The sequence below is a fragment of the Orbicella franksi genome, chromosome 12 (assembly GCF_964199315.1).
Source record: "Orbicella franksi chromosome 12, jaOrbFran1.1, whole genome shotgun sequence".
NCBI classification, from domain to species: Eukaryota; Metazoa; Cnidaria; class Anthozoa; order Scleractinia; family Merulinidae; genus Orbicella; species Orbicella franksi.
This window is the reverse complement of record NC_138156.1, coordinates 16,350,921-16,368,525: the sequence shown is the minus strand read 5'-3', so window position 1 is coordinate 16,368,525 and position 17,605 is coordinate 16,350,921. Positions and strand designations below refer to the sequence as shown.

The 17,605-nt window shown below is 38.0% G+C and overlaps 1 protein-coding gene and 1 long non-coding RNA gene across 2 annotated transcripts in view; both read left to right on the top strand.

Annotated features, from left to right (window-relative positions):
* Positions 1-17,605, top strand: part of LOC145462502 (uncharacterized) — a 212,152-nt gene that overhangs the window by 139,755 nt on the left and 54,792 nt on the right. The gene's annotated exons all lie outside the window — the stretch shown is intronic.
* Positions 1,384-17,555, top strand: LOC145462404 (inactive peptidyl-prolyl cis-trans isomerase FKBP6-like). The gene is made up of 16 exons (XM_081445927.1): positions 1,384-1,811; positions 1,934-2,033; positions 4,133-4,251; positions 6,115-6,232; positions 8,338-8,421; positions 9,660-9,791; positions 10,498-10,568; positions 11,657-11,716; positions 11,845-11,904; positions 12,255-12,401; positions 12,693-12,743; positions 13,563-13,672; positions 16,162-16,229; positions 16,325-16,403; positions 16,709-16,829; positions 17,296-17,555. Exons 1-16 carry the CDS (start codon positions 1,716-1,718, stop codon positions 17,356-17,358), a joined length of 1,479 nt encoding a protein of 492 aa, XP_081302053.1. The 5' UTR covers positions 1,384-1,715; the 3' UTR covers positions 17,359-17,555.

The following is a 17,605-nucleotide window of genomic DNA, read 5'->3' as shown; positions in this document are numbered from 1 at the left end:
CATACACAATCCAGGAACTCTTGACAAGTTGCGATGAAGCTGGCTTTAAGACTGTCTGATAAGGCAGCTTCTTCAGTTTTTGAGAACAAACTTGTTACTCTCAGTCAACTTCTAGTATGGAACCTTTTCTTTTCTGGTCTGGTCCAAGTTCACAGACACTACTAGCCAGCAATCACTTTCACAACACTAACACTAGCAATGTCAGTTGCAGTCTGGTTGTTCAGTTTCACCACACCATGTTTCATGGTCACTCATCATTGTCAGACAGAGTTCATAATAGCTTGTAACATTCACCAGCCTGGTAGTGTCATTGTTGCTATTACCTGTTCCCAGACTTCCTTTTATGGCTGGGTGTTGGGGCATGATATTTCATTACTGTTTGCAAACAGTTTGTTAAGATCGCACATTGAAAGCGTGATGAATTAAAATAATTGAACTCTATGAGAGAGAACTGTCAGAATTGCTAGGGTTCTCTCATTCTCTGGAACTGAAATGTCTTGATGTAATCTTATATAGAGAAAGCAAACTGAAAATAGGGCAAAATGTCTAAGTAACCTTTCAAAATAAGTTGCAAAGACATTTGATAGTTAGGGATTAAAAGATAGGGAACTTGGTCGGTAAACAAGGAAATTGAAAGGAATCGAAGCAAGTAAAGGTGCATGCTTGACCTCACAGGATCGGGCGGCGGGGGGGGGGGGTGTATTGAAACTTTATAGTGTCACTGACATTTAACACTGTTGAAACAGAAAAATAAATTACATTATAACTGAAAAAAAAAACACGACATGCCCCGATTACTGAATCGCCCATAAAAATATCCTTTTGTTTATATTTAAGGGGTTCACAGCCTGCTAAAGTACATGTTAAAGGAAGCGTTTACCATTATCACGGGATTACCAAGGGAAACATTAAGATATCTCGTTTAAGGTTCTTAACAAATCGTAACAGAATTTATAATGCCAGTTTGAGTCACAAGCAAGAACAAGAATTTGAGTTAGTGTCGATTGGCAAGAAAGTTCCGCCCCGTTATGTGTGTGGATCTTTACAGTGTGATACGATTAACAGCTCTCCATTACTCTCAAGTGTTTGTTAATGGTAAATTTCAAAACATGGGCTTCTGTTAAATAGGTTCTCCCACGGCTAGAAAACTGACATGGCGCTTTTCTCTCAGTGTAATGCCTACCTAAGAGAATAGGATATTTGAATTGAGTGCAACTTACCTAGAATTGATTACTTCCACGTAAACGATGACTCCTGTGGAATTCAGTTACGAAGAAACGACGACATTTCGTAAAAACACACGCCTTCAAAACAGCGTCTCTTTGGACAAATAATTGTTCTGTTCCTCAAACAAACGATATGGCGAGGAAGAAGACAAAATTTTGTTTATCATGGCCAAATAAAACGTTAGAAATATCCCGCCGATCGCGAAATATTGCTGTTTTACTTACAGGGAGAACGATTATGTCGCAGTCAAATTTTATTTCGGCGCTCAGCCCGCTTTTTTACCGGATGTGACGTCACTTTTTGTTGGATGATCCAAACACAAAAAAAGTGCCAGGCGTCGCAGAGTGTTCTCCCCCGCCCCTGGTGCTGATACATGAAGTTCACCCTCACTAGATGTTATTTAGATTTCTCCCTGAGGCCGCACAGATAATAACAAAGTCCCAGGCTTCCCTCCTCCTGCTCCGCGCCATTTTGTCACAAGCGTGCAAATGGCAGAAAGCCGAGAAGAAGAACACGAGGAGATGGATGCTCCAGAAGTTATCGACAGGTTGGAGGATCTCGCCCTGTCTGGAAGAGAAGGATATGTATGTTGTTAAGTTAACAGCGAGTTAATAGAAAACACTCCTGGCTTAAAACACCAGCCGTTTCAAAAGCTAAAAAGCGCGTGTTGTGTGACCTCATTTGTTTGTCTGTTGCGTGCCCACAGGTTCCCAATAGATACACCGTACCTTTACGTCAGGGCATTGATATCAATGACTTGGTACAAGGAGACGGTACCATGTTTGAGACGGATCTTGATAGCATGGGTATGTAGTTTGTTAGCTGCTTTTTAATAAAGTAAAATTGATAAATTAGCACATGCACTCTGCGGGCCAATTGCTCTTGTTGAGGTTGGTTGACCTGACAAGGTCGAAAAGTAAAAGGTAGTTTATGGGCCTTTCCATTTTATATCCACACCCTTCGGCGTCGACAAAACCTGGATCGAACCGGACCGGATCACGGACCGGATCACGGACCGGATCACGGATCGGATCACGGATCGGATCACGGACCGGATCACGGATCGGATCAAGGAAAAAAATTCAAAATTTTGTTGAGCAAATTGCAGTAGAGTGACTACTGTGAGCAGAAAGTTTTATTTAATTCAGGTGTGATATTCCTTCATTCTTTTATAATATCAAGCCAACTGGGAGCTGGTCACAGATGAATTTTTTTCAGGCTGTTGGGTTTTGATTGCGATGATCAATCATGTCTTCATATCTTTCTCCGCAGTTCAGATAAATGATATTTCGTGTATTCACTTGCATCAAACTGTCATAAAACGAGTCAGCATGGTAATAATAGGACGAACGTATGAATAGAAACACAAAAACCAAAAACACTAAAAAATTAAACACCTGATGATTTCAAACAATTTCCGTTTTTGAGACAAGTCTATACTTTTACAAGATGTGAGTTTGGAATACGATATTTCGCACTGGAATAAAACAAAACAAACCATTTGTATTTCAAGGAAATATAGCTGTTTTACAAAAAATTCTAGGAATGACATCGATAGTGTGAACGATAACACAACCCGAGAATAAACAACATTTTAGGAGTTACGTCACGAGTTTTAGAGTTATTTTTAGGGTCGTAAAGAGTTGCCTTTAAATAGAATAAAACCTTAAAATGATCGTGTTCTAGGATAGAAAACACTTAAGAGGCAAGAACAAATCAAAACGGAATGAGGATCGTCAAGGATGGCAAAGATTAACGGGGATTGCAAATGACGAACTTGAAAAACTAGGCTAGTTTTTTCAAGATGTGCAAATCGTGACATAGCTCCTTCAAAACAAGTCATGTCCTTAAGCTTTCGTACGTAAGTTTTCTCATTTAACTGTAACGCCAACTGTAACGCTCACATCTGACACGAAAATGTAGCTGAGAATTAGCCACTGATAACAATTTCAAAAACGAGAATGGGAGGTTCACGCAAGCTTCGAGCCAACTAACGTTCAAATATAACTACATCTGCCTGTTCATTACAATTTAAATTCGTCGTAAATTAGGCGCTTATGTGGCTTTTTAAATGACCTCTTGTCATTCTCTGTAATTAACATGTCATTGCGTCAAATTCGGGATTCTTATTTTCATTTAACATATTTTAGTTTTCCACTTTTATTTTTTATTTATCATTATCTTATAAACGGTTTGATTTTAGTTTTTGATTTTTTTTTCTTTAAAACTTTTTTTTTTTCTGTGATCCGATCCGTGATCCGATCCGTGATCCGATCCGTGATCCGATCTGTGATCCGGTCCATGATCCGGTCCGTGATCCGATCCGTGATCCGATCCAGGTTTTGTCGACGCCGCCACACCCTTCTCCCTGTTAGTACGGTAAGTCAAAATTTACAGCCTGAGGGGAAAAAGAGCTGACTTAGTGCCGCCAGAAATAATGCAATTTTTTTACCTCTTCAAGATTTTTCCTATCCCATATGCTGTGAGAGTAGCACCGTAGAAATTACTCTTGTATCCCTTTCAGGAAATCTTGTCAATGGGGTGCGTGGAGCTAAAATGGATGGGTTAGGAGTTACTATTATATGGCTTGTATTTGTAGCTCTGATTGGCTAATTCTTGGGCATTATTCTCCCATAATACCCACACTGTGATTACAGGCCTGCAAAAACAAAGCAAAAAGCCATAATAAACAACTTATTAACCTCGAACGATCGGTCTTTCCAGGAAAATCTCAAACCTCGGCCTTGCTGTATTGACCTCGCTTTCGCTTGGTCAATACGGTAAGGTCTCGGTTTGAGATTTCCCCGTAAAGACCTCACTTTCGGGTGATAAGTAGTTATTAATGACATTCTGTGTTTCATGATTGACCTCAAGTAATTGTGCTTGTTTCTCTTTTTTTTCCAAGCCGCTTTTGAAGATGAAGAAGGATCACAATATTTTGATTCTGAGGATGTCTTCCAGCAGCTAAATTATGAGTGTAATGACTTTGGAGATGACTCTGGATCAGATAGAGATGACGATGTGGTAGGACTGTCACTGAACTGTCTTTGTAGCAGAGTAACAGCCATGCAATTGTTGTTGTTAGCAATTGATGTTATAGATCTATGTATAATCATAGTCCTAATCAATAATTATACATTTGTAGGTATAATTTTAAATTGCAGTACTTATTTACAGTGCGACTACTCCAACCAAGGCCACCCAACAAAATTTTCCACAAATTTAGCAAATAAAACTTGTAGAGGTCAACAATGGCTTTCTAACAAATTATCAAATAAATCAAGATGTACATCACAAAAGCAACAGATTTGTGGTCATTTTGGATAATTTGTTGGAAAACTATTGTTAACCTCCACAATTTTTATTCGTTAAATTGGTAGAACATTTTGTCGGGTGCCCCTGGTTAGAGTAGTCGCGCTTTAAAGGCAATGGTGAATTAATTAAAATTGCAGACAGTTGAAAATATAATCATAATTAAATATGCCAAAAAAAAAATTAGAGCAGATAATTATTGGTCAATATTTTCTATTTATTGGTGTACTTTCTTCCTCCTGTAATCCCAAGTATGTACATTACTATTATTAATATTAAATAGTGAAGTAAGGGGCAAGACGATGTTGTAATACACATTATAATATCTTGCAGGCTGAGAGCTTTAAGTTATTTTGTTAGTGTAAAGTAGTATTTTTCAAACATTTTCCAAAATAGATTTGAGTCGGGACAGTGAAAGAGTTGTTTCTGATCCTTTGCTACAAAAAGTACCTAAATAATGCTCGTGAACAGTAATGAACACTATATCGAGGCTTCTCTAATTAAGTGAGTAATCTTAACTCTTTCTGATTCGCCAATTTGTTGCTTAGCAATTACGTCATCTGTTTTTACACGTGGACGTATATAGATAGTGTTAGCGACATATTCCCATCAGTAGTTCAAGTTTCAGTTCGTGCGTGCACAGTACGTGTTTTCAAGTAAATTAAGTTTTAAGCTACCCTTGACCATTTAGAGTGCAAGCGGGAACCGATGTGTAAGTACAAACTATTTTCTATGCTGGCTTTTTAGTATAAGTTTCAAGTTTTGACATTTTTTAACCTTAAGTACCTTTAGTCTCGGTTTTTTTATACAACAGCCTATTGTACTAAGTCCAACACGTGGCAGAGCCCCAGTTTTCAAAGTTTTTATTTCATCTTGTTTTTAGCGATAGATCTTTATAGTTCACACTCCCCCTAGCTTAGGTTTCTATTTAGCAGCTGTCCTATAAGAATCTCTGGTAATTCAGTTAAGTCCTTTCCTTGCTAGTAAATTCCCACATCGCTTTCAGTGGCGCTCACGCAAGCACGTTTTTATCGCATCGTACAATTTTATTGCTTTCAAGTTTTTAGAGTGTTGTCATTTATTGTATTAGGACAGTTAGCGGTATGCGTATCTGCTTGGGATCACTGATGATTTTAATTGTATCTTTACTGAGAAGTTTGACTGGAAGTATTGTCATATTGCAGTTATGATTGGAATGTTTGCTATTATTGTTTCATGACTCTTGTCATCTTGTAATCTTCTATTATCTAGTAATTAGTTTATTCATTACATTATATTTCAGTTTACGTTCGATTATCGTCAATTAAATCACCGTCAATCACAGTTGATTTTCCGTGATCTCTGGCTTTATTCGATTAGTAAAGCATCTCCCACACACGCTAGTCTCATCGCGACAAGTTGTCTAGCAAGTGACAATTCAGCCTTTCAACAGTCGCTCTGAACCTGACGTTACATGAACTGTATCCAATTTTAAATAATTTGTGTTAACTTTGTAGATAGTATAGTATGGGGAAGAGTGAAAGCAAGTTTCAGCTCTTCCCCAGTTAAGTTGAAATATTCTTTTTCTACCTGTAGACACCTTTCAGGCGGCTGGCTCATAGGATGGAGGATTTAACAGGAGACAGAGGAGTTCTCAAGCAAATAGTTCGACAAGGAACAGGACCTGTTGTACCTCAAGGAGCTACTGTTAGATGTATGTACAATAGTCCAGTTCCAAGTTAACCTAGACTGCTGAACAAAAAGAACTTAAATAACATAAACACTATACAGAGGCTGAAAATACTGCTTCCAGTGTTGCGATTGGTGATAGACATTCTCTAAGATTTTTTGTAATCCCATCTGTTTCTTTTCTTTTCTGAATTTTTGGTGGCTTCTGTCCACCTTCATCAGAGTTGAAATATCAAAGTTGGTTATTGCTCGTGCTACAACCCCACTTGCTGTTGTTTTTTACTGATTTTTTTAAATCAATGGTAAGTATGTGCAAGGGAATGGTTTCCTCTCATTAGTGGTGATGCTGTCAAAAGTTGAGTGCCATGACTTCAAGAAAAGCCTCTTGTGGCTGTTGGCAACACCATGTTCGAGGATCTGGGCGTCCCTTGGGTGGGAGTTGTGATCCGTGGACACAGCATGCTGTTTAATTGCTGATTCTCTGTTGCTCACATGGTATGGATCATGCTTGACCCCCCCCCCCCCCCCCCATGAACTCCACAAGTGCTTGCTATCCTGATGTAGGTGAAAGCATAGTTGTTAATCATAGAAATGACTATACAGAGGCTTCTTTGGTATTCATACTCAGTGGTCTTGTTGTTTTGAAGCTTGACTATCCAATCTAGTTTGACGGTTTTCCTTTCCCAACAGACCTGCTGCAGAAGAATTTGAGAACCTGCATAAAAATAGGTTACAAAATTTTTTATAAATGCTGGCTAGGCATGACAATCAAAGTTGCTAGTAAAAGATCCACAATACTGTAATTTGTGGATTTTGAAAATTTTTTTAAATATTCCTAACATAAGAAGATCAGTTACACAATCACAAATTGGATTGCTTCTCATTCTGACTGTTACCTTGTGTTCTATCTTGCTTATGTAACCTGCAATCCAAAGTGGACCTCAAAACTGCATGTGCTTTGGTGGCATTCTATGTAAAACAAACTTTGATCAAATGACAGATAACGATCTACAGATGAAGTTTAACTAGTGATGATTAAATTGTAGCCTGCAGTAGCAACCCGCAGTCTTTTCAATAAAGTACTCTATTAACTTGTACTGGACAAAATATTTGCTAGGAAAGGAATTTTTTTAAAAACTGTTTGCAAAACTCAAACTTCATTTTCAAATGTGCAGTTCCAGAAAATATCTATACTCCCTGCACAGAAGGGATTGGAATTTCCTGGGGGGTGGGGGTTCTGGAAGACCAAAAAATTTAAAGAAATGTATGAAGCTTAACTGGAATTTCCAGAGGGGTGGGGAGGTGTTAGAAAAATTCCTTTTGGTGGGGGAGGTATGGATCTTGTCTGGAACTACACAATCGCCCACATAAACTTGCAATAAATATTTCTTTAGAAAACAAAGTTTTGACCAGCTGAGCCTGCCAGACAGCACATCGACAAATATTTACCTTGTGTTTGAATTTGCTTAAATTTACATTTTTGCTTGAATTTACATCTTGTTTTCACAAATGAAAAAGGTTAAATTAGTAATATGTAAACCATTCTAACCTCAAATCACAGCCTTTTTTCGAGCGAAACAACTCGAAAAGTTTATTTTCTGGCAACAAATTGGAGCTACACAACTCTCAAACAATTTATTTTAAAAAACTTACACAACTCGGAAAACTTGTTACACAGATCCTGGCCAGTTGCAGTTGCCAAGCTACAAAACATTCATTCCTGATGGCACAGGCTCAAGTACTTATTGAAGACGAGCAGGTCAAAATCACAGCACCAGACTGTAACTTTCCAGAAATCATACGCACTTCCTTTGAACCTAACATTGGACTGCGTACATGCACTTATGATGTAATTTGCCCCAGCTGCGGGGAAGCCAAATTGGTGACCAGGTCCCAAAAAATCTTTTACACAGACTGGATTATGACTGCATTACACTTAGTGATAGTCTTGTGTAATAATTATCTGCTTCAAAATTTATGCTAGCTGTGTCTACAAGATATAATTTTAAATAATTGTTCCACCATTAAAATTCAAAAAATAAAATAATTTGATTTTTTTTCTGAACAGGTCCTTTTGGACATATTTGTTTAGTTTTATTTAATCACCTTTGGTTTGATTTGATTCTACAGATCACTATAATGGCTATCTTGAATTTAATGATGAGCCATTTGACTCTTCAAGATTACGAGGCAGGCCAGATGTGGGAAAGCTGGGTTAGTTGAAAAAACCTTAATATCCACTTGAGTTTTGAGCATTTTATGTCAAACAAGTTTTTTTGTTTCTTTATTATATGAAACAAGTACAGTCAAACCTGTATATAACGGCCCTGTATATAGTGGTCACCCTGTGTATAACGGTCACTGAACAACTTCCCAAAAATCGTCCCTTATATTTACTGTTATGTTGACCTACATATAGCGGTCACCTGTATATAACGGACACGGTCACCCTTTAGACTTCCTGAATCCACAATTTCATTATCTTTTACCTGCATATAACGGTCACGAAATTGGGTTATGATTGACGAATAATGACAAGCTTTATTCATCAGCTCCTTAAATAGCAGCCACCAAGGCAGGGGTCTCACAAAAATACAAATATTAGTACTAAACACAACTACTAATACATGTCATTGCCTACATCCGACACATGCTTGCACGGCAGATAACATTAAAGTGCCATCGCTTTCAAACAATAGTTACTGTAACTGTAACATCACAAGCATACCACTCTGTTTTCACTTCTGTCATAGTTCCCTGATTACAACACTGTACCGTACTTATCTGTTTCAAAGTGTTGTTGCGGGCCAGACCAACTGTAAAATGTAGATTTCATTAAGCAATAAAATGATGTGATGATGAAATAAATGTAAAAATTTGAGTGACTTTCCACATAAAAACGTTGTGTTATTAGCTTTCAGTAGACTTTTACTGCACCTCCTTAAAAGTACACCATGGATATTTTATGGGCCTTTTTTATTGTTTATTACGTTGCTGTTACTCGTTATTGTCAACAAAATGTAACTTGAATGATAATTTGCTCATAAAAATGCTATTTATTGACTTCCAGGGGAGTTTAAAGGAAACCTGTGTACAGTGGTCACCCTGTATATAACGGTCACCTGGCCATTTCCCAAGGGTGCCCATTATATACAGGTTTGACTGTAGATACTATGTTGCCAGATCACAGAAGACATCATGTGGTAAGAACATCAGTGACACACTTGTCTAACAGTTTGTGTGGCACTTTCGTGTTCTTGCCACATTTTTGACATCATCTGCGATCTATTACTGAACAGACACACAGCAACATGAGGTCTATTCAATAAGAAGAACATGAAAAAATAAATAAATAAACAAGTGCAGCGAGTTTGTGCACGTTTATTCACTACTCTGATCTGTTCATACATTAGACTAATAAATGATTTACTTTTGATCCTTGTTTTTTTCAGAGGAGTTGCTTCCAGGGTGGTATATTGGTGTGAGCACAATGAGAAGAGGAGAAAAATCCAAATTTCTTCTCTCTCCAGAGTACGCTTTTAAAGATTTGGGTTCACCTCCACGAGTACCTCCATTAGCTACTGGTTTGTGTTGATATACTTGCCTCTCAAAACTGAAATGAACCATGGTTTTCTTCTTTATTATAGATGCACTTGATTCAGAATGTTTCAATAAATTGATCGGGGGATCAACTGATTGAGGACTATCTAATCAATCATTTATTTGCCCATTCCAAATGAATTACAAGGAATTTTGTTACTGAACTATACTTGAGCAGGAGCTCCCATCAAACCCTTTTGGGCTTTATCATCTGGAGAGTCCCTGGCAAGTTTACAGGAGTGATTTCTACATACACAATTCCATGATTTATATATTGAATATCATTATTCAATAATAATGCCTATCTTCATTAATTTTAGTGATAGTGATTGATGTCATTTCCTATGCTTTCTGTTGGAGGAGATTATGATTCTGAATTTTCTTTCTTAGATAAACTTCATGTTCACCCTGACCCCTGCCCAGGTCTCTTGATCTTAAGACCATTAGGCCATTGTGCCTCCCACACATAGAAATTTAGAAATCTAGGGGAGGGGAGGAGGAGAAAGATAAGGCTACCCCAACAGAAGTTTTGATTTCTCCCATCTGGAAAGTTGAGCATATGGCCTAATAAGTGCATAAATTATATCTGATGCTTGAACACTGAACTGCAGGGCATTCACAGGAGTAAGGTCACTGATATGTAGGTTGAATACAACAAACATCCAACTTTTTTCCACCATCTTTTGACAGTGCTTTTTGAAGTGGAGTTACTGAGCTATATTGACCACAAAGCTGCTGATGACTATGATGCATTTACAGAAGTAAGTGTAAAATATGCCTGGTCTGTCAACCAGCCTTATTACGTGGCTTGCTCTGTGAGCAGGCAAGATGAACCAAATCCTGCACTGTGATTGACGAGGGTTGTCCAATATTCTCCAAAGTGCAAAACATGATGAATAGCAATGATTGTCGAAAAATACATGAACTGACACGATTCATATAATGGCATCTTCCTTTTCGCACTACTCGTACATAGCGCTCTTGGGCTCTTACGCTTTGAGAACAAAGAATATTAATTGTGTTTTGCGCTTTGGGGGATTCATGTTTTTAGAACGAGGAATATACCTTCTAATAATATAAAGCTCTCTGCACGCATTGCAGGCCTATGATGAGGGAGCATAAAGCTCTCTGCACGCATTGCAGGTCTATGATGAGGGAGCATAAAGCTCTCTGCACGCATTGCAGGCCTATGACGAGGGAGCATATTATTAAGTAGTGCTTTTTGACTCTCCCGCTTTAAGGACTCCAACGAGTATAGACTGTATAATAGTGCTTTTCGGCTGTACTTTGTTACGCTTTGAGAACGAAGAATATTCATGATGTTTTCCTCTTTGGGGCATTCACGTTTTCAGAACGAGGAACTGATACATTCTAATTAGCGCTTTTGGACTCTCCTGCTTTAGGACTCCGAAGAGTATACACTGTATATAGCGCTATTGGGCTCTCACGCTTTGAGAATGAAGAATAATCACCGTGTTTTCCGCTTTGGGGCATTCACGTTCTCAGAACGAAGAACATACATTGTCCTTAGCATGTTCGTAATAAATCCTTTATTGACCAAGCTTGTTCAGTCAAGATAGCTTGATATTGCCCTCATTCGTTTTTTGCCTGTTTATGGACCTGGACTCTGTCTTGGTCCATAATCAGGCAAAGAAAGAACTTGGCCATTATCCAGCCATCTTGACTGAACAAGCTTGGTCAATAACCAATAGTAACATCAGTCTATAACTCATCAAATGGGTATCATTAAGGATTAGACAAGGTGCTGACTTACAATCAGATCATTCCTTATGAAGGAGTGTATTATCTAAAAAAAATTGTGTTAAACAGCTTAAATCTTTGCTTGCAGGAAGAAAGAAAACAGGCAACGTTTGAACAACTTTTAAAAGTGGCCAATGCAGAGAGAGAGGTACATGAAACAATAATAGTTGTTGCCATTTCCACCATCCTTGATTATTACCGGCTAATATATGTCATTATTTTTTTATTATCCCAAATGAAGTATTAGCTTTTTGTAATGTGTTCTTGTATTTCCAGGCTGGAAATGATTTTTACAAGCGTAAACAAGTCTCTCGTGCAGTGAGCAAATATATAAAGGTAAAACGCCAGACTACCTGCTTGCAGTGTAGTGACTGTTTAGTTACTGCCTTTTACTTTTGTCAGTAATTTGATTCATGTCTCTCTTCCGATTATTCATTGCACTCCAAAAGTTGCAATGCTTTCTTTGTCAAATTTGCTTTAATGTTCTTGCAACTTCCTTTTCCTATTTGTCTGTTGTTGTTGTTGTTGTTTTTTTTTTGGGGGGGGGGGTTAGGGTTGTGGGCAGGGCTGTTGTTTTTGGGGGGGTAGGGCTGGGGCCAGGGGCTGCTGATAATTCTAGTACAATAGACTTACAGGGTATTAACAGACCTCTTAACCCATGCTGTTATTATTTTGGACATGCGTAGGCAATTAAGATACTGGAAAACAGCAACCTTCAGAATGCTGACCAGGAGAGATGGATGAATGAAGTTTTGCTGAAGCTTTATTTGAATGCTGCTCATTGTTATCTAGAATTAGTCGAAGTAAAGAAAGTACTCACTTATGCAAGAAAGGTAGGAACATTTGGTGAACTGTTGATATAAAGAGTGGTACCAATATAATCACTTATGAAGACATCATTGATCATTGCAGTTATATACGCAACCTGAGTAGTTGTGAAATTAAAGTCTGAAAAAAATTCAGGCTTGAACGGGATTCGGACCCATGACCTCTTTGATACTGCACTATGGCTTTCTTAATCAAGACAAAGCTATCAATGAACCGTCTTTTCAATATTCATGATGATGTAAATATTGTGGCTTTATGACATGGGTTTCTTTAACATTGTTATTACATTGTTGCAGGCTTTAGCAATTGACCCAAAGAATACCAAGGCTCTTTACAGAATGGGCAAGGTAACATACTGAATTCCCTACTCCTTCCTCTCTACACTTGCACGGAGGCTAGGGAAAGAGTACCAAGTAAATAGAGAAGTGTCTTTAAAAGGAAGGTCCCGGGAGCTTATTTCATCCGATAAGAGAAACTAACACTGTTAACAATATTATGTTATGGTTCAAATGTCCCGTTCTTCCACCATCCCCAGATCAATGAACCTTCAAGAATATGTGATGTTTAGCGGCTTTGGTGAGATTATTGAAACCGCTTGCAATTTTTATCGGTTTACGATCTACAACGCTATTTTCTAGCTTTGAGGAAACTGATATTGTTTTTTACAATACTGCAGAAATTCTCGCGCGCTCAGTGGCTAATTTTCGTCATCATTAAGAGCGAGAGCGGACAATTTGACAATTTGTTATTGTAAAAAAGAAATTGACGGCAGTTTTTCTTGTGTCTGTCCTGTTATTGACAATGATACAGCTACTTTGACGATGTTATGAAGGGAAATTCATGATTAATAACAGGACAGACGCATGAAAAACTGACGTCAATTTGTTAAATATACATTAAGCACCGCGTTCTACTGTAAGACAACAGTTACTTTTGTTGCTGTTTGCATTTGCTCAAATCGGTAATCAAATCTGTTTTGAAAATTCAGTTAAATTCCCAACCTTATAGGAAACGCTGTAAAGGTCATGACTTTCATGGAAAACGACGGATAGCAAAACTTGAAACTTGTTTTGCCGTGTTTCAAACCCCCCCCCCCCCCCTTACTCTCCCTTCAAACAAACCAAGTTTGTCCTCTTTAAAATGCTATTTCTTATTTCTTTTTTCAGGCTTACATGAAGCAGGGTGAATTTGACAGCGCCAGAGACAAATTCAAAAAAGCACAGTATTATGAACCCAGTAACAAGCCAGTAAAAGATGCACTGGTTGAGCTTGACAAGTAATGTTTATGTGTTTACACCTTTTGCTGTACAGAAAATATCCATTCATTTGAGTCCAAATTTGTTTCATTATAATCAACATACTCTCATTAACACCAATATGACCTTCATTTGCGCGTAAGGAACGTTCAAGAATAACACTTGCATATGTATTAACATTCAAAATCATCAAAAGACAAACAATACCTTCCTTTGACATTCATTGGCTGTAAATGTATTTTCATTTTAGTCGAAATAAAATTCGTTGTCACGAAACGACAATCATTTACACTTTTGGACATTCCTTTTTCAACAAAAGATTTTCAATAACAGAATTTGCATGAGCACTCACAATCAGTTGCATTATTATACAACCATATCCACGAAGATGAGACAAACATTACAGCCATAATAACATTTATTTTTGGAAGAGAGAATATCAAATTTGCTGAACGATCTATCCCTCAATTGCCTCACTATTGAGGGATCGTGGCAAATATGTTTGCATGAAACGATACCATTGTCCACATTTAGGCCCTGATTATCCTTTCGCTGTGTTCAAATGGGATTCTATTTCTTCCTGGCATTTGTGGGGAAATCTAACTGTCACTTTATCACATGTATACAGTAGTGCGTCCTCTGAGTTGTGCGCAAAAGATTCGTAAGAGGCTGAATTTATATCTGCAAGGGGAGGATTGTGAAAATACGATTAAAAAAGGTACATACGGTCCCTAGTTCTATAATCAAATTTTCGAGGAAAATTGGGCGCAATATCTCTGTTTACGATGTCTCTCCGTTTATCTCTGAATTACACTAATGTGCTATTGTCTTCTCTTAACGTTAGGTGAAAACACGGTAATGTCTGTCTCAACGTACTAAAGATTGTCACTTTCGCGGATATGGTGTTATTCCTGAACGTTCCTTACGCGCAAATGAAGGTCATATTGGTGTTAATAAGAGTATGTTGACTATAATGAAACAAATTTGGACTCAAATGAACGGATATTTTCTGTAAATGAACAGCAAAAGGTGTATTAACGTTGAATGTTTCGTCAAACATTGTTATATGTACATGGTGAATGCCATAAACAAGGTACCGCGTAATAAGACTTTGGTTGTTTTTCTACCGACACAAACGACTAGGGTTCGAAATAACAATTGAACAATCCGTACAGTTTGACATAACGTAAAAGACTCTTTTCAGTTCGTATTTGATCGGAAAATCTGGAAACTGCATCTCATTGAGTGAAATGCAACCCCCGCCTGAACGCGGGAGCGAAATGGTTTGTCAATTCGTACCGCTTAGACGAAGTGTTTTAAAGGCAGTTTTCGGTCAGTGTTCGGTCCGTATACGGTCCGTCATACCTGAGCTATTGGATGAAACGGTTTGTGATTCCGTACGTTTGTACGGATGTTATAACATAGCGCGCACGCTAGTCCTACCTAATTCCTATTAAGCCATCATGAACAAAATCTTTTATACGTACACACGGCCGTGCTCAATAAAATGACGTGTGCAGTTTCATTTCAGCTGCAAAATTTTCGTCGAGTTTCGTGCGAGTTCCTTTTGTTTAAGTTTCGGCAATGTGAAGATTATTCTGAACAATTCAAACCCTGCTTCGAGCCTTTGACTATTGGCGAGCTAAGATGTTTACTTAAACTTGAGTATTTTGACTTTGTTTGTCTACATTTTCATTGAGTATTTTTGACTTTGTTAGCCTACATTTTCATTATAAGTAAATCGAAGAAGCGAATTTTTCGTTGACAATTTTAGAAACCAGGTTAAGCGTTTTCGTTCAACTGATTGTGACGTGTTAGGATCCTAATGACCTTTGTTTTCCTTCACCGTGCATTGTGAGAACTTTGTAGTTAATCACAAATAAAACATGTTTTAGCGCCGAATATGTTGTCGCCATGTTATAAAAGAATTGGTTCATGCTTTTAGCTGTGCATATATCGAGTTATGGATGCACTTGGAAAGTTTGGAGAGCACTCAAGAAGCTAGAGTGGCTCTCGGCTGTCGCCTCGAGCAACTCTTGCGCTTCTTTCGTGCTCTCCAAACTTTCCGCGTGCATTCATAACTCGATATACGCACGCTAAGCATGAACCAACTCTTTATTAAGGGAGTTTTCGGTCCGTATACGATTAAGATAACGAACCGAAAATGCATCTCATTAAAAGTAAACCGAAGGGCTACAATTGCCACAGCAAGCAACAGAAGTATACCTGTAGAAACAGTATACCTCGTTCGTTAGTATCAAACCTCGAGAGGCTACAACTAACCAGTAGTTTTGGTTTACATATTAGCGAGTAAATTAGTCATAAGCTATCTTCCTGCTTCGATAGCCAAGTTCTTTTTAGAGAAAGATGTAAGTGGATTGGGATTGGGGAGAGAGTGCACACTGACACCGGAGAAAGAATTTCCACAACCACCCTTTTGCAAGAATGCGACTGTAAGTTCCAGAGTACGGCTTAATGTCGTGTATTCTTTTCTATTTTGTCGCACTAGGAAAGTGAGTCAGTTTAAAGCACTTGAAAAGCAGACATATGCAAGGATGTTTTCTGCTACCAAGAAAGGTATGAAGAGTCAATGCTTCCGGAAAAAAATTAAATTTAACCATCCCGCAGTCCTGATAAACTTGTAGCAATACTAGTTTCCAATTTATTTGTAGGAGACAAGAACGATAAAACGGCGCCTACATCTGTGGACCTCGCCGAGGAAAAGAGGGAAGTACTTGTCAAGCGGCTAAGGTAGGTGTTAACTTCTCCCTAGTATTTGTTTCTGTTTGAAAACATACATCGTGTTTTTATGCTGGAATAAAACTCACATTTGTTATACGTTCTACGGAAACTTGATCTAAGAACGAAATTTGTTCGTTTTTGGTTCCTTGCCATTTCAATAAGGCATGTTTTCACCATCACATGCTTGTGGTTTTACCGAGAGCTATCCCGCAAAACCTATCAAAACCAATCGATATTTCCTGTAATTACAATTCGCCTTCTAGAACGCGTTTCAAATAAGCAGTAAATTGTAATATTATTTGTTTTTACTCCAGGGAATTTAAAGAGGACAAGAGTGCCAAAGAAATATGCTTTCCCGCAACCTTAACACAGCAAGAGAAAGCATGTATTAAACAAACAGCACAGGAAATGGGACTGAAAGTGGAAGGCAGAGAGGTACAGCAAATGTCGTTGGTTTTAGTGTTAATTTAAAGCACCGTTAGGCGAATGTAGTGGCAACTCCAGCGTGTCATTAGCGGTGACTGAAATAGTGATAACCTTGTAATCACATTTTTCACCCTCTTGAGAGAGACCTTTTGTTCGAGCCGTTTTGATTACATGATAAAGCGACTGGAAAAACAGTGGAAAGCAAAACATTGCGTTACGCACTTTGTTGACGAGGTGATGTCTGAATAAGTTCCAAAACAAAGCAACCAACTATTTCAGAAATCATTCGTGGATCTAGTTAGGTTACTTTAGTTATTTCCTCTTTCATTTTGTTTTGCACCGAGTCGGCACAGGTCTTCCGACAGGAAATGACCTTTATCGACTTGAACTTTTTAAAACATTTCCAACAATTTTTAACCAATTAGATTGGCGATCAAAACGGATTTAACGAGATTTTGGATGTCATTATTTTTAGGGGACGAATAAAGAACTGAGGGCCATTAAGGAGTTCAATGATGAAGATGCTCCATCTCGCTAAAGTAGTGTTTCAGTGTGAGCGGCACGTCTCACCCTTGAGTTACTGTTACTGAATTGAAACTGATCAGTAATTGGTTTTGTGATACATTTATTAAACATTTAATCGCATCTTTTACATTGTAAAACGTGAAGAATAAATTAAAAGTTGATTGTAATATATATATCACCGAACCAAAGCTAATAAAATTCTATAAATTTCTTGGATAGTTCTCAGTACTTCAAGTCAATTGTTTGTTTTACAGCCTTAT

Bases quoted from the DNA above. Each gene is read 5' to 3' on its own strand.
- LOC145462404 (XM_081445927.1), top strand. From the start codon at position 1,716: ATGGCAGAAAGCCGAGAAGAAGAACACGAGGAGATGGATGCTCCAGAA. The intron at 4,252-6,114 runs GTAGGACTGTCA...TTCTACCTGTAG, and splicing joins CAGATAGAGATGACGATGTG to ACACCTTTCAGGCGGCTGGC. The intron at 16,404-16,708 runs GTAGGTGTTAAC...TTTTTACTCCAG, and splicing joins GTACTTGTCAAGCGGCTAAG to GGAATTTAAAGAGGACAAGA.